This window comes from Culex pipiens, chromosome 2, assembly GCF_016801865.2.
Source record: "Culex pipiens pallens isolate TS chromosome 2, TS_CPP_V2, whole genome shotgun sequence".
NCBI classification, from domain to species: Eukaryota; Metazoa; Arthropoda; class Insecta; order Diptera; family Culicidae; genus Culex; species Culex pipiens.
This window is the reverse complement of record NC_068938.1, coordinates 76,266,622-76,287,235: the sequence shown is the minus strand read 5'-3', so window position 1 is coordinate 76,287,235 and position 20,614 is coordinate 76,266,622. Positions and strand designations below refer to the sequence as shown.

At 35.2% G+C, this 20,614-nt stretch overlaps 1 protein-coding gene across 1 annotated transcript; it reads left to right on the top strand.

Annotated features, from left to right (window-relative positions):
* Positions 1-143: 143 nt before the first annotated feature.
* LOC120413540 (putative defense protein Hdd11) lies at positions 144-20,248 on the top strand. The gene is made up of 3 exons (XM_039574419.2): positions 144-301; positions 19,225-19,585; positions 19,836-20,248. Exons 2-3 carry the CDS (start codon positions 19,247-19,249, stop codon positions 20,001-20,003), a joined length of 507 nt encoding a protein of 168 aa, XP_039430353.1. The 5' UTR covers positions 144-301; positions 19,225-19,246; the 3' UTR covers positions 20,004-20,248.
* The last annotated feature ends 366 nt before the right edge of the window (positions 20,249-20,614 follow it).

The following is a 20,614-nucleotide window of genomic DNA, read 5'->3' as shown; positions in this document are numbered from 1 at the left end:
ATACCTTCACAAACTTGTTGCTCTCGATCATCCGAAAGTTGCCTACCGTTAGGCGAGCGCGCGCTCAGAATTTTCCAGCTCAAACTCTTTCGAACACTCCGCGCGAAAAGCACACTCTCTCTTGCGCCCTTGTCGGTGAGAGAGCGCGCAAAGATCGTGCGGCGCGCGCTGGAACAAAAAGTCGCCGCACGCGGCCTCCGTCAGCTCAGAGTTCGTTGCGAGTTCGGTTCGAGAGGATCAATTCAGAGGCAGCAAAGCCAGTGTGTGTACGAATTGTGATATTTTTGCCGATTTTAATCAGGTGAGTTTTTAGTTTTAGTTGTTTGTTCTTGATTGAAGTGCCGTGCGAAACGCATGCTAATTTTTCGGGGTGGGAAGTGTGACTGCTAATGAGATCTGGTTGTGATCTGGTGCTGCTGGGTTGGCCGGATGAAATGGAGCGAAAGTGTGACGCAAAAATTTGCGACCAGTTAGAACGCGGATGACGATGGGTGCAAGGGTGAAAAATGGTGGCACAATCGGATGGAAATTTGGGCATGACAATAGCTATTGTTTGGAGCTTCCGAAAGGGGGCTATTGAATAGAAGGTGTTAACAAGTTTGTTCTGCTAAGTGGCTCTCGATCGTCAGTAAAAAGTTTTCGATTGTTATAAACTAGCTACCAATTTAGACAGTTTAATTTAGAATTTATAAAAAGAACTTGTTGTTCAATGTCTGACACATTCTTTTTCCGCGATTTTTATTAAATCACTTATATATTGATTTAATTTTATTAAATTCAACTATTTCTTGAATGAATAACAACTAATTCCGTTTAATTTTAAAACATTTTTAAATGGAATCTAGTATTATAGCCAAAGTATTCCTATTGCTGAAAGATAGCGAATTTTATCAAGCGAAGTAACCATTTGCAAATGAAGGTAAAAAGTTTTCACAATTTCAATTCAACCTTGAAAAGCTAACTTTTTTGCTGTTTTTCTATTAATCCCTCTACTTTCCAATGTTTTTTTCATGATTTTTGTATTTGTTGTGTTCAGGAGGTCATTTTGAGCATCTTTTGCCTCGAAAAACATTACTTCACTAGTTTTATGTGTTTCTTCATTCATTTTAACTACATATTTTTATATGCATTTATCCTATCTAGTTTTTTTTTGCTGTTCTACATCTTCCAAAGAAAAAGGGCGTCATCCATAAAGTATGTCACACTCTAGGGGGGGAGGGGGGGGTCTGAGCAAGTGTGACATTGCATGTTATAAGTATAGGAAAAGCGTGACAAAAGGGGGGGGGGAGGTGGGGGGGGGGGTAAATTTTGGCCGATTTTAGCGTGACGTACTTTATGGATGAAGCCAAGGATAATTTTTATATGAACACCCTTAAGTCATTTAGTTTTGAAATCCCAACAAAGTGTATCAAAACATAATCTTGGACATTACTTCATTCTTGTTTGAACTTTACAACACTCATTTAAGTGATACCTATAACGAATTTTGTATCGGGCCTTTTTTGCAATTCTGAAAAACATTTTTTTAAATTTTAAATTAAAGGAAACGCAATGTGTTTATTTAAATTACCATTCCCCATTCAAATGTCAAACAAGTGCTGAAAAGTTCAACTTTACAAGACACATGTGATTGATACTTTTCGAATCTGTTTTTTTTTTTATGAAGAACAGCAGGCTGTTTCGTCATTCAAAATTGACAGGAGAAGTAGTAACTGAGTTACAAAAATATATATATTTTTTTTTAAGAATCGAAAAGCAATACTTTGCAATAAAAGGGCTGAAAAGTTTTTTTTTCAGCACTGAATTGCGTGCTAAAAAGTTGAAATTTTCGGCACTTGTACCGAAAAGTGTTGATATTATTTTGATTTTAAGGGTGAATTGACTAAACACATGGTAATTTGACCAAAAAAATCATTCAAACGGTGTTTTTCGGAATTCCAGAAAAAAATGTACTAAAATGTACGACTCGTGCTGAAATCTCCTTTTTGCTATTCCGCTGTGAAATTATCAACTTTTCCTGTTCTTCTGGAGAAACGAAACGGTTTACCTTTTAATACCAGTGCAAAAAAGTCCTACTTTTCAACACTGAAATGGATGCTAAAAAGTTGAACTTTTCAACACGTGTATCGTTAAGTAACATTTTTCAATATTGTTTTGTTTTGAACGGTGAATTTACTAAACACATGAATGTTTGACATAAACTTTCATTCAAAAAACGTTTTTCGAAATTGCAAAAAAAAATTGTAAGCAACTCGTTGCAAAACTTGATTTTTTCAGCACTCGTCGTATTTATCCAACTCGGTAAACCTCGTTGTAATGCATGACTCGTGCTGAAAAAATCTTGTTTTCGCAACTTGTTGCATAAACTACTATTAAACCATTTTTTTAATATTATAAAAAAACAAAGTAGATTTTTTAAATTTAATTCACTTACTAAAATTAACATTCAAATTTGACTGAACCTATTGGTCGCAGAACATGAATTTGATGTTAAAATAAGAAAACAAAAAACAATACCATACAAACCTTTGGATAATCGAGTCTGGACTGTATTATTCAACCTATTTTAAGACTTTTCGCAACATTTATATTTTTAAAACATGTACTGGGGCAGGCTCCACAGTGTGCATGTATTTTTTATTTCAAAAAAGTTTTTTAATGATGCCTTTAACATAGTTTCGTTAAAAAGCATTGTTTTAAGAACCCGGGCGACTTTGATAGTCAATGTATTTCTTATAAAATGTGCAAATTGAATTAATGATAAGTTCAAATTGACCATTAGTAAGGTTACTTTCAATGTTTCATTTGAAAAAATCGTAATTAAATGTATGTTTAACAAAGTTTATCATCTTTTATTAAAATGCATGGAAACTTCAAGCTAAGTAAGTAAAAAGATCAACATTTTACCAAATTCATTGGAAATTGATTTTTGTATTAAAATATAATGATTTGTTGCCAACAAAACCAATTTTGATGCATGAATCAATCATTTTACTAGTTTACTGCATAAGTTGATCCAATGAAATTACCCCAGGAAAAATAAGAAGATATTTATGACTCACATTAAAAAAATCAGTGTAAAATCGCATGCAAAAGCATGCACATCACCTTTGTGAGCAAAAGCATGTAATATTGTATGAGAAAACGTATACACAAAAAGCATGTACGGAATAAAAAAAATTGCACATCCCAAAAATAACATCAATCTGGTGAGAGTCATATTCAGATTACCAGGTCCGAGCCGCAACCATCTCGGCTATCTCAAAGCATGGTTCAACGCTATCTTGTGACAACGACCATTTAGTACTTTTCGAGAAAAACGATTTTTAAAGTTTGATGATAAATATTTTCAAAACTATGAATGATAGTGCCAACATTTTTGAAGTAATCGGTACTATCTACTACTATCACTTAACAAACGCTCCAAGTTTATACTAATTTGGTTACACCAGTTAAAAGATACAGTGAATAATGTAAACAAAAATCTGAAAAGCACGTGTCACAAGTGTGTTTCGAAAGTAAAATTGTACTACGTGTCACAAGTGTGCACTAGGGTGCCCAGAATATATGACTTTTTCTCAAAACCTCGCTCCACAAGCTGATTATTGTTCCTTGAGCTATTTTAGGACTCTGGGCCAAATTTGAGCAAAATTGGTCAACATGTTACCCATTGATACTCGAAGGTGAAGTTTGTATGGGAAAAATTTAAAAAATGTATAGAAAACTCAACATTCTTACGGTTTGATCTGCACGGTGCGCTACTTTCATCCAAATATTCCCAAAAGTGAGATTCTTATTGAAAATTTAATGCTCTACAACTTTGTAGAACAGACCAACAGATGTATGAAAAACATTTTTTTCTCCAACCCTAGTGTGCACAGAATTCCCATACAAACTAAAATAGGCTTAAATCAATAGTTTAACCGTAAATTTTTTCAGTATATTTTCAAAAACAAAAGGTTGCATTGCCTTTAGAAAGTATATGTGTACATAAATTTTTGAAAAACAAGAAAAAATTTCTACATTTTCCAACACCACGTATGACGTGTCACAAGTGTGCACGATCATTTTGATGATAAATTGGTCTATGTCACAAGTGTGTATTGCGATATCCGGGAAACGGAAGCGAGTTTCCAAAATCGGGTTAAAGCATCTTGTAGTGTTTGTTAAGTATAGCAAAACGTCATCATTAACTCATTTTCGACCAAAATGGTGTATGTCACAAGATAGCACATATAGCTACATCGGTGTTTTTTTTACAATACGGTGATGGTTAGGGCGCGGACTTGGTAATCTGAATATGACTCTCTCCAGATTGATTTTTTCTCTCATACAATATTACATGCTTTTGCTCGAAGGTAATGTGCATGCTTTTGCATGCGATTTTACCATTGGATTTTTTGCTGTGCTTCTGTTTCAAAAAGACTTAAAACTTGTAATTTAAGATCTAATAAAACTGTTCTCAGTGTGAAATGGTCCTAAAAATCCGATAATGCAGTCCGTTTCCCAGTTTGAACAAATTTTCATTGAGAAAAACATAACACTATTAGAGTATTGAAATAATGATATTTTTTAACTAACTAATAGTTAACTAACTTTTTAAACTTTTCTGAATATGTTGAAAACTACTTCTTGAGACACTATGAACACTTCTCAACCAAGGTCAGTATGTTTCTATAACATTCCTTACGTATTATTTGGCTATCAATGTTACCTCGGTTTACGGTAAATGATTTCTGATCAATAGAATTGATTGCAAATAAAACTACATATAATCTTAAGATCTATTTGTATAATTAACTTACCGGGGCCGAGAATCATGGTCCTATCCTGGTCGCAGCACCTTAAAAACCTTTTAAAATAAGTATTGATCTATAATGAACAGTATGACAAATTTTGGGTGACATCCACATAGTTCTTACGGAAAAATCGGTCAAAATTTTTAAACATTTTCAAAAACTTTTTGATGCTTAAAAGTTGTGTTCCCACATGTACGGAAAAAACCTGTCATGTTTACGTAGTACAATCATCGATGTCAGTTGCGACTGTTCAGTCGTGGGTCACCATGATTGTTTTTATCCATCAACCGCCACCATATCATGTCAACCTTTCGTGACAAAAATACCGGTTGCAAAGAACGCCGTGCATATGATTATGCGTCGTCCGGCGCAAAGGTTGCAGTTGCATCTCGGTTCGACTGATTGCAAAAAAAAAAAAACTGGCTGATCACCAGCTGCAGAGTCTCGTTTCGATGCCGCGCCACCATTTATATGAAAATCAGTTTTGGGTCAATGCTGCCAGGCTGACTGACCAGTTGACTTGACTTGTAGTAGGCAGGTGATCGCATGCATAATCAATGGAGCGTCGCGACGCCATCGCACCTCGCCGAGAGTGATTAAGTGCAGATAGAGCGCACAGTGTGATACCTTTTTAAGGTGCCCACCAAGTGGTTGTTGCTAAATGTGCGGTGCCACCTCACACCTGATGAAGCCTCAAAGGGTTAATTTGCAGGGGGTGAACACCATTTTGTTGCTCCGCTAATCGCTGAATTAAAATCTCCGCCGGCAGTCAGCAACAATTGAATTTAGCTTATAACTTTATTCGTTTCCTCGTCAACATCGTTAAAACCGGTGGCGGCGGCGGCGGCGGCGGAAACTTAGAATGAGTCAGACCTCCCTCATAAACAGGTTCAAGCAAGCGGCTTAGCAGCAGCGAGGAAAAGCCCGAAACTTCGCAAAGCCTTGGAAGCTTAATAACAGGCGATTTGCGCGCGAAACGAAGAACAAAAAAACGGTTTTATATAACACCCTAGTTCTCGAGATAGGGTCATTAACCAGACTTAATCGCATTACCTATGTTCTGTTGTGTGCCAAAACTCGGTGATCGATCATAGGTGAGTCTACACGATTTTACGGCTGATTGGGGTCTGCGGATTTGAATTCATACGGGGTAAACAGCCATCAAACTTGAACATGATATTGGAGACTCGAAGTTGACCATGGACTTGACTTTTTCGGAGATTTGCCGGTTCTGGTTTTGTGGGGGAACCAGTTTGTATTTTATTTTATTTATTTTTTTGTTAAGGGGAAGGACGACACTTTGCATTGCTAATTTTTAACGCAGACGAGGATTAATTCAAGATGGCTTGTTTCAAGCCTGCGTATGACCTTAAAAGGAAGGATCAATGAAGCGATTCGAAGTGAGATTGCTGATACCTAAGTTTAAAGTTGAATAATCAGTTGTGATTTTTAGAAATGATCATATCGAGATAATATCATATTATCCAAAACCGGGAATTACCGAATCCCAAGATTTTTAATAATTTGTCCCGAATTCCCGAAATTGAAAAAAAAAACAATTTTTATTTTGTAAATTTAGATTTGGTTGTAAAAATAAACGACAAGTTGAATATTTAGTAAAGAACAATTTTAAATTGTTAAAATTTGTATTCGGTATTTATCTTGTTTTTTTAAAAGGTCCTAGAACAAAATTTAAAACTTTTGTTTTTGGGTGTTTTTTTTTCAATATGTTGTGATATAAAAGCATCGACGAGCATGACAGCTGTCACGCAGTGAGCCATCGCAGACGATTCGTGGCATCGTCAGGGTGGTCCTCCAACACAATATATCTTTGACTCAAGGCGGTTTTAAAAACACCCAAAAAGCAAACAAAAAAAACTTTGTTAATAGGACCTTAACCCTCTAGCGCCCATGGTTACTCCAGAGCACCACTAATTTTTGGATTCAAAATTAAATTTCTCTGCAACCATTCATTTTTTCAACCTGCATTAGTTATTATAGATTGTTAACCAATAACCATTAAAATTTCGTCCAATTTGGTCGATCCAGTTACGAGTAATGTGGAAAAACGTAAAAAATCTAGATTTTGCTCTGGGCGGGAAGGGGTTAAAAAAAACTCTAGATATCAATTAATAAATTAGGCTAATCAATTAATTTGGCTTACCAGGAAATATAGTTAAAATTTTATTTTACAGATTCACAAAATGCGTATTGCTTTAAATTTTATGAATTTATTTTATATTTTTAAAGACTGCGTATTATATTTACCGTAAGGCTACCAACTGTACGGATTTTTTCCTTACCATACGGATTTTCGATCCTCTTCGCGCATTTTTAACAGGCCGGAATTTTTGTAGGGAATTTTAAACATAATACGGATTTGTACGGAATTTCAACAACTTTTTAATCATTGAATTGCTTTTTTGATTTGGTCGAAGCTTTTGTAAACTAGAAATTTTTAGATTTCCTCAATTCAAACTTGATTATCAATAATTCTAGAGTTTTTGAACTTTTGTCGATCATATGTTGATAGGACCTTTAAAAAAAACTCTAGAATTGTTCTTTTAGGCATTCCTTACTAAATATATTTATCCATTTCCAAAGGCTTTTAAAACTTGTGAAAACATTTGAACATTTGAATAAACAAATTTAGAGTTTTTTAAAGGTCCTATAAACTGTTGTGTTTCACATGTTAAAGGACATTTTCAATAATAAAACACTCTGGAAAAGTGTTCGTGAAAACACTAAGAACGATATTATTCGTAAAAGCAAAACATTTCGTAAACTTTTAAACGTTTAGCAAAAAAAAATGAAGAACATTATGCTTTGATTCAAATCACGGTTTATTTTATGAATACTTTTAAACGTGCAAGTCATAAGCACTCTGATAGCATTTTGTGAAATTTGTTAGCTGTAAAACGACACAGTTTTATATTTTTAATTCTCAAATTTATTAAATTTAATTTATCTAAGAATTCATTGACAAAAACTGTTACACCATGGTGTCATGTCGGCAAAGTGTACCGATTTTTGCTCAGCAAGTGTTGGTAGCCTTATATTTACGTATTTTTGTGATTTTTAAATTGTAAAAAAATATGTCATATAAAATTATTTTTCATCAATCACTAGAACCTTGGACAAATCAAGACAAATATAATGAATTAAGCCAGCTATTTAAGCCATTTTTAGCACAATGTTTTGAACGACTTCGGTTAAAACAGGAACAGAACAAAACAATTAGTACACCAATTTCCAAATTTATTGCTTTAAAATCTCCTGTACCTATTCAGACTGTAGTCCCGATTTTCCCAGTTGACAATATTATGTTATAGATAATTTTTAAAATATGTTTTATATGATAAATCAAATTCAAAAATTATTTAAAATTTATTTTACATTTTTAAAGAAAATGTTCAAGCTTTTCTAGTCATTTAAAAATATATTTAATAAATATATTTATAAAATACTTATTAAATTTTAATCTCATTGGATACAAAATTGTAGTTCATAACAAAAAGATCAATTTTTAAATTATTTTAAGCTATTTAAAAACTGTCGTTCTAGTTTAGATTGAAATGTAGATTATCACCAAATAATATTATTAAGCGAATTCTATTATTGTAAGCATTAAAAAAATAACAAATATAATGAAAACATAGATTTTAAAACTGTTTCAAAAAGTGGCTTGGTAGAGAAGTGTTCAAAGTACCTCACGGAGTAGTTTTCAACAAATTTTGAAAAGTTTTAAAAGTTAGTTAACTTTAATTGGGTACTAAAGCCCTATGTCAATTTTTATTTACAACGGTAAGAAACACACGATTAAAACCATTTCTGATAACTTTTTTTTTCATTTTAATGCAAAAAACTATGGTCCCCTTGAAACAAGCTGTCAAGTAGGAGCTTCCTGTCAATAAGGACCGCGAGGTTGATTTTCAAAATTGATTAAAAAATACATTTTAAACTCTTTGTGGTCGTACAAAGGGTCATTGTACTCAGAAACATAAGCTTTATCGCTGTAAACAATAATATCAGCAATCTAAGCTTCATCCAATTATGGAAACATTGATAAATTGTATTATTTGAATACTCTCAAACTGGTTGATTCTCTCATGGAAAATTAGCTCAAATCGGAAAACGGACTCTACTGTCGGATTCTTTGGACAATTTTATCCTAAAACAGTTCAGTAGTTTTTTCGCTACAAGTTTTAAATGTTATTGAAGCAGAGTTAAGAAAATATCGAGCCAAACATTTCATTAGGGCACAAAACCAAAACGTAAACATTTGGGCTTATTCCACTATTCCATTCATTAGTACACTCCCCACATGCCCTCCAAGAATCAGGTTGATAGCAAACAATTTCCTATTAAAAAAATCAAAAAAACAAAAGGGCACATAACAATGTTCACTCCAAACCAGAAAAAAAGTTCAATTGTGCCCTTTTCTTTTTTGTTAGTTTTTCGTGGTTAAGGAACTTTCTATGTTATAAAGTGAACTTTTCATACATTCTTAACACTAATTCACTTCAAAACAAAGTTTAGTTTACGTTTCACCAAGGATTTCTGCAGAAAAGAACTTAGTCGAAATACAATATTTAATACGGCCCGCGGCTGCTGTTCAGTACACTTTGGAAGAATTTTTATGTTTCACGTACCTTATCTACACCACGATCAGAAAACTTCACCAATTATCACAATTTCCGCTGAATTCCTCATTATTTCTAACTAAACAAAAAGGCCCATAAACATCATTAAAAACAACAAACAGGTGACAGCGCTTTAGTGCCCTTTCAGTTCTCTTCGAAATTGCATTTAGAAAGGGCCCATTATGAACAACAGTTGGAAAGTTAAAAGGGCCCAATAACGAGATTTTTTTAAATTATGAGTTTTATTGCGAAAATCAACATAAATTAAGAAGCATTAAAGTAGAGTTTAAGGATAATGATGTGTTTTATCGTATCATCAGTAAAAATACCACCAGTCTTGCTTTCTTTCTAAATAGGAATTGAAACAAGTTGTCCACTTTTTGCCAGCGATTTTCTCGAATCGCGGTTTTTGGTTTTGTGCCCTAATGAAATGTTTGGCTCGATATGTTCACATTTGTAGACATTTCCAGTAGAATAAGTTTCTTATTAATTATGGGGAAAAAATATGCATGCCACAAAATATGGATTGGTGGCAACAAATATTGCTCGTTATTGATAATCAATTTTTAATGAATTTTGATCAAATTTTGAACTTTTTATTTACCTAACCTCGGATTTATATGTACAGTAGATTTCTCCATATTATGACCGATTCTTAAACGAAGCTACACATGTCACTTTTTTCAATTTTCAGTGTGATTTTTTATATGAAAAATATCATTTTAATTATGATCTAATAATTTCAATGTGCTTTAAATGCGTTTTCTTATCTGAAATGCCAAAAATATTGACCAAATAAGGTCTGTAAGTCATTGAATGGGAGAGGAGTTTTTTCATAAATCTGCTCCTTTCGTTGTCCCGTCACGAAAAGAAATGGCTGGCAAAAACTCAAATCTCAACCAAATCTTTCAGTTCAAGGAGCAAAAGATTCGTTTTTCAATTTGTGATAATGTGTAGAAGAGCAAAAGTTTTAAAAAATCAATCTGGCAAAACTGTGTCGATTTTTTTTTGGTGTGCCTTTTAATATTCCAGTTTTACGATGTTGTCCCGTCACGCTACATTTTCATTTCAGGAGAAGCACAGGTATGATATTGTTCATTATGCATGTCATTTCTATGTTGGAAAATCAATTATCTTTTCAAATATGTAATAACATTGGGGGGTTTCTTGTTTAATTGTGCCACTACAGCCAAAACGCTAAAAAAATCTTGGGATTTTTTTGAAAAGGAGCCGAAGAATCGGTCTAATCCATTTCACCATACAATATTTTTGCAAGCTTCTGTATCCAGATTTTAGGTCACACTTTTTTTATAATGTTGGTACCACTGCGTGATTTTTGACATTTCGGGCATGCACCATCTTCACTTAAAATTCTGGATACATTTTGTTTTTATGTTTTTATTTTGAATTTTTCAAATGAACAAGCATACATTCCAATTACCACAGACTTCTGACCGAAAAATTTGTTGAACTGACGTAAGTCATGGACGTCAATTGAATGCATGAAATAGTAATGTTGTGAAACTAAAATTATATAGAAAGGGTGTTTTTGACATAGCAAAAATGTGGTTAAAACACTCTTTATTACAGCGCATTTTTTTAAGCGTTTTTGAGGATTTTCAAAAAAAAAAAACAGTCTTGAAAAAAGTCATATCTCCGCCACGGATGATATACTAAAACCATTTTAAAAGCATAGCTGACACTTACAGATCAAATGAAAACTATGTTTGCTGATTTGAAGGCCTAAAATTTTGCAGGATTAATTACGTAACATCTATAAAAATGGTGGATAAACATGACCAGGATTCTGAGACATGACCTTTTGAAAAAAATATCGGATTTTGGTAAATCAATCGTACTCAAAGTACCATGCTTCTCCATCGATCCATTCCCAATATATTTTACTGAGGACGCATGGTACCGTAAACTGGGGTCAATCGGGACATATGGGGCGAATTGGGACAGCAGTTTTAACCATGTTGGAGCACAATAATTTGATTTTTCTGGTTGATTTCGGTTAGAACAGACTCAGGCTAACAAAATGTGTACATCCATTTCCAAATTTAAAAGCTTTAAGTGCTCTAGAAACTGCTGTCCCTATTCAAACTGTAGTCCCGATTCACCCCAGATTACGGAACTTTATGTTCGAATGTGCCGAATTTCGATAGTTTTTAATTTATTAAAAAATCATATCTAAGAATCTCGTATATGCGCCCACCCTATTTCGGATAGGACCACCCTTATCGCCGAACATAAAAATACGAGTCTATTTTTTTTTTTTTTTTTTTCAAGGAACTCCCATGTCAAACTTTAGTCAAACCAGAACACTTTTGAGCTGGATCCTGCTGATTTGACTTGGAATCGTTGTAAAAAGCATTGGGAGGAGTTCATTAACAGGATTCCGAGATATGATGGTGATGGAGAATGACAAAATTGGAAAAAATCAACTTTTTTCACTAAAACTGCGATAACTTCCAAATTTCAGCGATGATCTATACATGTCTGGGAACCAAAATTTTCGTAATTAAAAGACGCAACTTTTAGTACCCAGACATGTATAGGTCATCGCTGAAATTTTGAAGTTATCGCAGTTTTAGTGAAATAAGTTGATTTTTTGCCAATTTTGTCATTCTCCGGTTTTAGCGCGCGGCGCGTCGAAAAACACGGATAATATTTTCAAAAAATCATATCTCGGAATCCTGTTAATGAACTCCTCCCATTTTTTGGTATGTAATGTAAAAATGTCCGGGAAATCCGATAAAAATATTTCCATACATAGGCTCTTTGGTCCAGACACCGTCAAAACGGCGTTTTAAAGTTTCATACACCCTTTTCCTATGTTAGGCTAGACTTTTGAAACGGTTAAAATGGCGAGAAGTTATGATTTTTCGAAAAAAGTGGTTTTGCGAAAATCGACGAAAATGGCCATTTTTCAGACCACCTTAACACGGCGTAGGTCACACTAATGGCCAAACGAAAAAATATGAGTCTAATTATTTCGGCCGGGGAACCCCCAGAAAATTTTGAGTCCGATCCGAGCACTTTGGTTTTTTTTTCATGCTGTTTTCGTGGGGAATTGTTGTCTAAGGAAACAGTCCAGTTTTCTTCAAAGGTTCATTTGGTGGCATTAATGGTTTAAAAACTTGGTGTCACTAATTGAATTTAATAACTCCATTTACCACAAGCTGACTTTCATGATCTTTACCAGTACCACATACTTCGATTCCGTATAAGAACAATAATACCCAACTCATTATTCCCATTGATAAATCATGTGGTTGATTGCCTTCCTAGAGTGTTCGGAATCGTTAAACAAACGCGGAAGATCGTTAACTCGGCAGCACCGGCGCGTGTAACGAGCATGTATAAAAAGTCACAGTGACAAGCAGCATGTTTGGCTTATGTAGCCGAACAACCTGTGCTTAAAGCCCCTGGAGGTGGTATCTCCTCACCCGGTACAAAGAGATCAGTCGTCGTTTTTTTTCTTCGTCTGATGCTGAGTGAGGCTGGAAATCGCGAGCTATTTAGCAGATCACTCTCTGGACTGGTTTGTTGTTGAATCACGCGCTTTAAAAGGGTTGGTGCGAAATAAAACCGACGTGCCAATTTAATTGCTCTGTAGGTATTTCTAACACTTTGTTCTAGGACCGGTAGCGCCTCCCTGACTGACGGACCGGGCCGACAACGGCCCGAAAACCGCCGGACGGCTCGACAAAACGGCCCGAATTCCGTCGGTTTGTCCGACGGAATTCGGGCCCTTTTCGTGCGTATATGCAACACTTTGTCCGACGATCGTCGAAATCGACGTTTGAGGAAGTCGACGTTGACGGGCCGTCGTCGGGCCGTTTTCGGGCGACTTTGTTATTTAGATTGTCCTGCCATTGTCGGGTGCTCTCGTTTCGGATTTTTGGGTAAATTTGATGCAAATAAAAGAGATTTCGTTAGAAAACATGTACTTTTATTAATTTTGTCAAATAATTGTCAAAATGATGTTCACACTTAGTTTTGGACAATCCCAAAAAAATTCTGCAGTAGTGTCATTTATGTTTCTTGGATCTCAGGTTCCACGTCCTTAGTTTGTTATTTGTGCCCGTTGTTAGTTTCATGTGGCAGAGCCAGCATTTTTATCTGAAATAAAGGATTATTTTACTTAAGTGTCATGGGAAGCATAATCTAAATGTAGGGGAGAGTGGGGAGACTTGATCCCCTTTTTTTGTATCACACATAACTCTGTCAATTTCTCACAAAACTATGATCTTTTTGCATGAATTGAAAGCTTAAACATTCAACTATGTTTAGCTGATAAGGGTATTTCATCAGATAAACTCTTCGAATAATGCCAAGCCTTTTAAAAAAATATTTTAAACCGGCATTTTCAAAATGTTGGGGGTAATTTGATCCCCCTTTCAACATTTTGAAAAAATCTTAAGCAAAATGTTTCTAATTCATCCAAACTTTTAATTTTCTATAAGATACAGCAATTTCACATTAAACCTGTACGTTTGTGTTCAAAATATAACAAGTTTAGCATGTAAAATATTTAAAAACTTAAAATTTTCTTTTTTAGACCAAAATTGAGCATGTTTACAAAAGCTGGTAATTTTTGTTTACAAAACTTTTGAAAAATGGTTCAAACTGCAGTTAGTTATGTACAACTATACTAAAGGAAACTATGTACGAAAACCCAGCCAAATTATTTAATCTTGAGGCTGATTCCAGTGACTGTAAAAATGCAGGGATCAAGTCTCCCTTAACGCACTTTTTTAAACAATTGATTGTAAAAATAGTATGACGATAAATTTAACGTCAAATGCGTAAGAGTTTTGGAGTTGATATGTTTATCAAACAATTCATGTATAAAAAATATTTTTTTGAATATTTTTTGAGTGTTTTCTATACATATCAAAACAAAGAAAAAAGATCTGTTGGAAGTTTTTAGCAGCACTTCTTAGAAAAATGTGTGTAACTCAATCCAAACATTTTTTAATTTTTTTCTTTGTTTTCTACAATGAGTTTTAGTCAATTTCGCTCAACTTTCTAGAACAAAGCTAATTGTTTTACCCACATGCTGACGAGATACAGGCTTGGGATCAAGTGTCCCCGGGGATCAAGTCTCCCCACTCTCCCCTACCTCTTTCTTTTATCCGTCTACTGGTCCCGTCATGCTCCTGAATCTGGTACATAATATACACTGAATAGTTTTTTAATTGTGAAAAAGTACAATTAACACATTTTCTTACTGAATGGAGGAAGAAAAACTTGGAAACTAAGGAAAACGTCATTATTATTTTATCAACGCCTGCCAAGATTTTTTCACGCACTAAATGTCGCCTTTCTGACATTCGATCAAAACGCACGACAAACGCTCGAAAATGGCAGGACTCAATCGACTTCGAGCAGATAACGCTTCAAATCGCACGACCGCGGGACTTCAGTCTATCAGGGCTGCTTCGATTTGGTTTGCTGCTATTGACTCAAGGGGTGATTAAATTGGATTACAGTTTGTTGCATAACAAAATTATTGATAACAGACTCAAAGCAAAGATAGTTACTTGATGTAATCAATGAGACACTTTTGGTTTTTTACTTTCAATGATTTTTGTTTTTTTTTTTTTTCATCAGCATGTTTTAATGAGCTTTTTGTTGCATTTTCTTTCTTTTAATGTGACCTAACATTGACCAAAATATGAGATCGATTTGACGTTTACAGCCAGAGTCATTCAACTGTCTCATTGTAGAAGCACTTGGCAAGAACGTGAGACAGGTGGGGAAAAATGAGAAACTCTACAAAAATCAATACTTTTCTTGTAAAACATCATGTTTTTGTATTGTTCCATTGCAGGTGACTTGCCTTGAACATTCAAAAGCAATTTTGCCAACTTGAAACTTTAATTAACAAAAGTTATACTTAAAAGAATTAAAAATTTATGTATACCAAATAACGTTTTTATTTATGATCAAATGAAGTTAAAAATCAATTAATATGCCAAAAATCACATTCATGCTTCGAAAGATTTCCATAGATTTTGAAAAGTTTAATGAAGAAAAATCAAAGTGTCTCATTGTTACCCATGAACTGAAAAGAGTGGGGAACATTGAGACAGCCCTGGATTTTTGGTAGTAATTTTGGTCAAACCAAATGAAAGAACTGTCGCCCAACTCATTCCCTATAAAAGAAATCTAAAGAAATATAAGTTTTGGTGTTGTTTGCAACCTACGAGCGAAAAAAGTAATTTTTGTCCATAATTTACTTTTACACCCCAGAACCAAACATTTATGAATAACTTTGCTTGGTAGCGTCCATAACCATAGCCACTATTATGGCAGACGTGTATCCTATAGACACACCTTTCCCCTAAATATGAGCCTTATTGGTTGAAACTGAGCAATTCTCTACGAAATCGGTCTTTTTTTAGAATTTTAATTTTTGTATTTTTTTTATCCGACCGAAACTTTTTTGGTGCCTTCGGTATGCCCAAAGAAGCCATTTTGCATCATTAGTTTGTCCATAAAATTTTCCATACAAATTTGGCAGCTGTCCATACAAAAACGACGTAAAAAAATCTGTATCTTGTGAAGGATTTTTTGATCGATTTGGTGTCTTCGGCAAAGTTGTAGGTACACTCAAAATAGTATTCACCACAATGTTACATGAAAATACAGGTGATTTTTTTCCATATGGATGTTCATGCGTAATCTACGTGAATCTCAGGAGTCTTGGCGTTATCCATTTTCAAACGAACCAATACATTCATATGTAACATCACAAGAATTCACGTAAAAGTTGCAGCCATTTCACGCAGCACCTACCTTCTCAGGATGTGGCCATCACATGATTTTGGAGGTGATTATGGTTGTTTGGGGGTGGGGGATTTTTATTCATTTTTTTCAGTTTTTGGTGATTTCTGAACAAAGAAAACATGGAGTTGTGTTTTAACCGAGGTTTTATTTTTTTATTTTTTAAATATGCCAATTTTCATGAACACACATCACAACACAGAATCACTTCACATCACAACACAATCACTTTTCACAATATTTCTTATATTAATTTCTCCGACATCAACCCGTTCTGAAGCACAGGCGAATAGTCCACGAATCCGGCACGCTTGCGGCCTGCAGAGAAGTCTAGTGAACAGTTTCATTCACTTCACCATTCGCGGCCAGCGCCTTCGTCACCATCTCCACGGCCTGCTTTGATTGCCTTGACTACCGTGCATTCCGGTCCCGCTGAAACATTCGCACATCCGGCCTCAAACTACAATTGGTCACGGAGGGACACCGACGATCGCGCTAAATTTTCTGGTTTCGATGCCTGGAAAATAACAACACAGAAAATTAATGCAAAAATTAGCAAAAATGGTGCAGAATATACTTACAAATGAATCTTGAATTGCTCCGGTTCTTGAATCAACCGAGACAGAAAAAAAAAACTAAAACCTTGATTTCGTGCCCGGCCGAAATCATGTTCAGCTGTTGAGAATCACCAGCAGACTGATTGCCTCAGACTTGCAGGCTGGCTCAAAATTTTCAGGCAGGAAAATCATGCAACCTTCCATCTCTGGTCATCGTCGTCATTTTTCACCACAATGTTGCATGAAATAGTAAGTGGATATTTTACATACCACTTTCCTTGCGAATGTGGCATGAATTTCATGCAAATCAAAATCAGCTGACATGCAAGCCACGCCTCAAATTTTTCAGGCAAGAATTTCACGTAAAATTTTGTTGTGTTAGTGTATGCTGCGTTGGAAGCAAGTAGGATTAACGTGAATGTATTGTGATAGTTGCATGACTCATGTGAAATGATGTTTGGGACCAAAAATTGGCTGCTACCGGAAATTTCATGCAACTATGTGGTGAAAGATTTTTTGAGTGTATGGATCTGGACTATACTGAAAAATAATGATACACGGTAAAAAAATTGTTGATTTTTTATTTAACTTTTTGTCACTAAAACTTGATTTGCAAAAAAACACTAGTTTTAATTTTTTTCGTTTTCTGATATGTTTTAGGGGACATAAAATGTCAACTTTTCAGAAACCTATAGAATCTGCAAAAAATCTTCGACCGAGTTATGAATTTTAAAATCAATACTGGTTTAATATCAAGTACTGGTCGCAAAAATTGTTCAACTTCATTTTTCGATGTACAATCTAATTTGCAATCAAAAAGTATTTTAGTGAAATTTTCATAAAGTGCACCGTTTTCAAGTTATAGCAATTTTTAGGTAAGTTTTTGAAAATAGTCTCAGTTATTCATTCTTTAAAATTATTGCCCATGTTTGCCCACTTTTGAAAATAATATTTCTGAAAAGCTGATTACATTGCTCATTGCTTATATATATTTTCTTTTTTCAGTGTAGTATAGTAACCTGGATAGTAAATTAGCTTTTATCTGTAAGCCCATACATCCAATTGAAATGTGGTCAAAGACAAACTTATGGGAAATTGGACGAGCTTTCCGGTAAAAATATTTTCGAGAATGAAAAATCATGTCTGTCATATAAAAATTGCCACAAACCATTAAAAAATCCGATTTGATCAACATTTTTATTTTAAAGCCGCTGTAATTTCACATGAATTGGACTTAGGACAATGGTCAATATGGAGACTTTTATGAAAAATTGTCGTGTTCGGTTTTTAAAAATTTCGATGTTTAGAGCACTTTGGAAAAAATAGTTTAAGTAAATGATTTTTGTATTATTTTAGGAGAGTTGCTCCATCCTGCATTTTTCGTGAGTCTTTTTGTAACATCTTAGGCTATTTGCACAAAAATTTTGAATGAAAAAATAATCGTGGTTACTATTAAAAATGAAAATCTAAAAATCTCATGAAAGTGACGTTTTTTTTTCTTTCAGTGTTTTTTTTCGGAAAGCCCGTCAAATTTCCTACAAGTTTGTCTTGGACCACTTTTTGATACGATACAACGGCTTCAAGATACATCAATATTTAAATTACGAAATACAAAAATATTTGAAACACTTACGCCCTTCTCAATTGTCATCATCGAGTGTAACTGGCTTCATATACACAAAAATGGCTTATATAAGCGTAGGATAACATGTCTACAAAGTTTCATTCAAATCGGAGAAGGTCGGGTACAACCGATTCCCTATTTGACATGGAATTGCTCTTCACAGATTTTTTGATAAAGGGCTCCGTTTTTAAGACAGAGCCACCGAAAGTTTGATTTTAACGAAATATTTGCAGTTTTTCGATTTTTAAAAATAGTTTTTTTTTAAATTCAGAAAATTTGCTATGAAATTGTCTAAGAGACACTGAACTTGGACGTCTGGTTGCTGAAAAAATATTGATCATAAAATTGAGAAATTGAATTATCAAGTATTGGGAACAGTGCATAACACATATTATCTATTCACCTTTTAAAATCTATTGGTTCAGGTGAATGATGTTGGTGTGAGTTCAACCTAGCTTAAAATGGCGTTTAATTATTTGCATAATCATCACGAAGGTGTTAAAGATCACGTAAGGACAGGTGTTCTTACAAGATCTAACTTTTTGCCAACCGCGCGTGGTTTAGAGAGATTATGAGGCTCGTGTGGGCTCACCGGTATTAAGATCTATGCCAACCAACCAACCAACGGCCAAGGCTATCTGGTGTGGCACAAGCCTCTCTGTTCTACCAGCCCCAGCTCAAGATAAAAATTTGTCTCCATTTCATCAAGGTTAACCACAAAACGCCGACCCACCGGATCTTTGCGATTCTTGGTCGTATAAGACCCGCAGTTGCATTAATACCCACTTTCATTCGTTCCGCAGACAGACAACAACACAAGACAAGATGGCCTACCGATTCGCGTGCGTCCTGCTGACCGTGGCCCTGTGCGTTGCCCCGGCGTTGTCCTTCTCGGCCGGTGCTCCGGATGGCGCCTGCGGAGACATGATCCCCCAGCATCACACCGACCCGCAAAAATCCGCCGCCCCGTACTCGATCGGCCTGTCCAAGAAGCAGATTCGCTCGGGCGAGGGCGTCACGGTGACCGTGAAGGGAAACAGCCCCAAGGACACGATCAAGGGACTGCTGTGCCAGGCCCGCGTCGGCGAGACCCCGGTCGGATCGTTCGACGTTCCACCGAACAACAACTACGTCCAGACGCTGGCCTGTGGCAACTCCAAGTCGGTAAGTGAGAGGAAGAGCTTTAAATCATGTGTCGTGACTTGGCGCGAGAACGAAAAACTAGTTTTATTCAAATCACTCAGTGACTGTTAACGAGCTAATGAGTGGCAAAAATCGCCACTTAGATCTAACCAAGTGATTTAAACGGTCATTTTATGTCACGAACGTTTGTCCTTATTAATGAAAAGTTGTTCTTTTCTGCGCGCAATCATTTGCGTTCAAGGCTAACCGGAATCTAATCTTTCCTCCACAGTCGGCCGTCACCCACAAGAAGATCACCACCGCCCCCAACAGCATCTCCTTCAACTGGGTTGCCCCGAAGGGACTGAGCGAAAACGTCGTCATGACCTGCACCATCGCCCTGAACGGTGGCGTTTTCTGGGTTAAGGAGCGTGCGGTCGATGCTCTGCGTGTCAACTAAGCTGACGGAAGAGTATTTTTAGTGTAGTTAAGTTACCGGAAATCAAAACCACCATCAACTAACTATTCCGACTACTGTCTGAGACAGGAAGTGTTTTTAAACGCAGAAGAGCCCTCATCGTAGATTTTTTTTTTCAGCGATCGCACATTTCATGTTTAGTTTGACGTGTTGTAAGTTTTTTTTATGTATGAAAAGTATTTCTGTTAATGTGACAATAAATTATGTTCTATGTGTGTACAAAATAAGGATTGTTTCTATTTCTATTTTTTTTTCAAAAAAATACTTTACCTTTTTTACCTGTTTTTTTTATTTATTAAAAGTTCGTACCCCACCTCTAGTCCTGAATAAAAAAACAAATTGTCAACTTTGTTTTTATATTTTGTTTGTAAATTCATAATATTTTTCCATCGTTAATCATCACTGATCGGAAGGCAAGTCGTCGGATGCTTTCTGCGAGAATATTGTAGTAAAAATTGTCTTGTTTTTGTATTTTTTTTTAAATTAATTTTTAGTTATATTTTTTTTTCTTTTGGTCAATGCATTACAATTCTGTTTTCCTATATCTTCGTTGATCGGAAGGCACAACGTCGTGAAAATAAATGCATAAGGTG

What these genes read in the sequence shown, in the direction of transcription:
- LOC120413540 (XM_039574419.2), top strand. Translation starts at nt 19,247, where the DNA reads ATGGCCTACCGATTCGCGTGCGTCCTGCTGACCGTGGCCCTGTGCGTT. An exon ending in CCTGTGGCAACTCCAAGTCG is followed by an intron (nt 19,586 to 19,835) that starts GTAAGTGAGAGG and finishes TTTCCTCCACAG; the next exon opens with TCGGCCGTCACCCACAAGAA.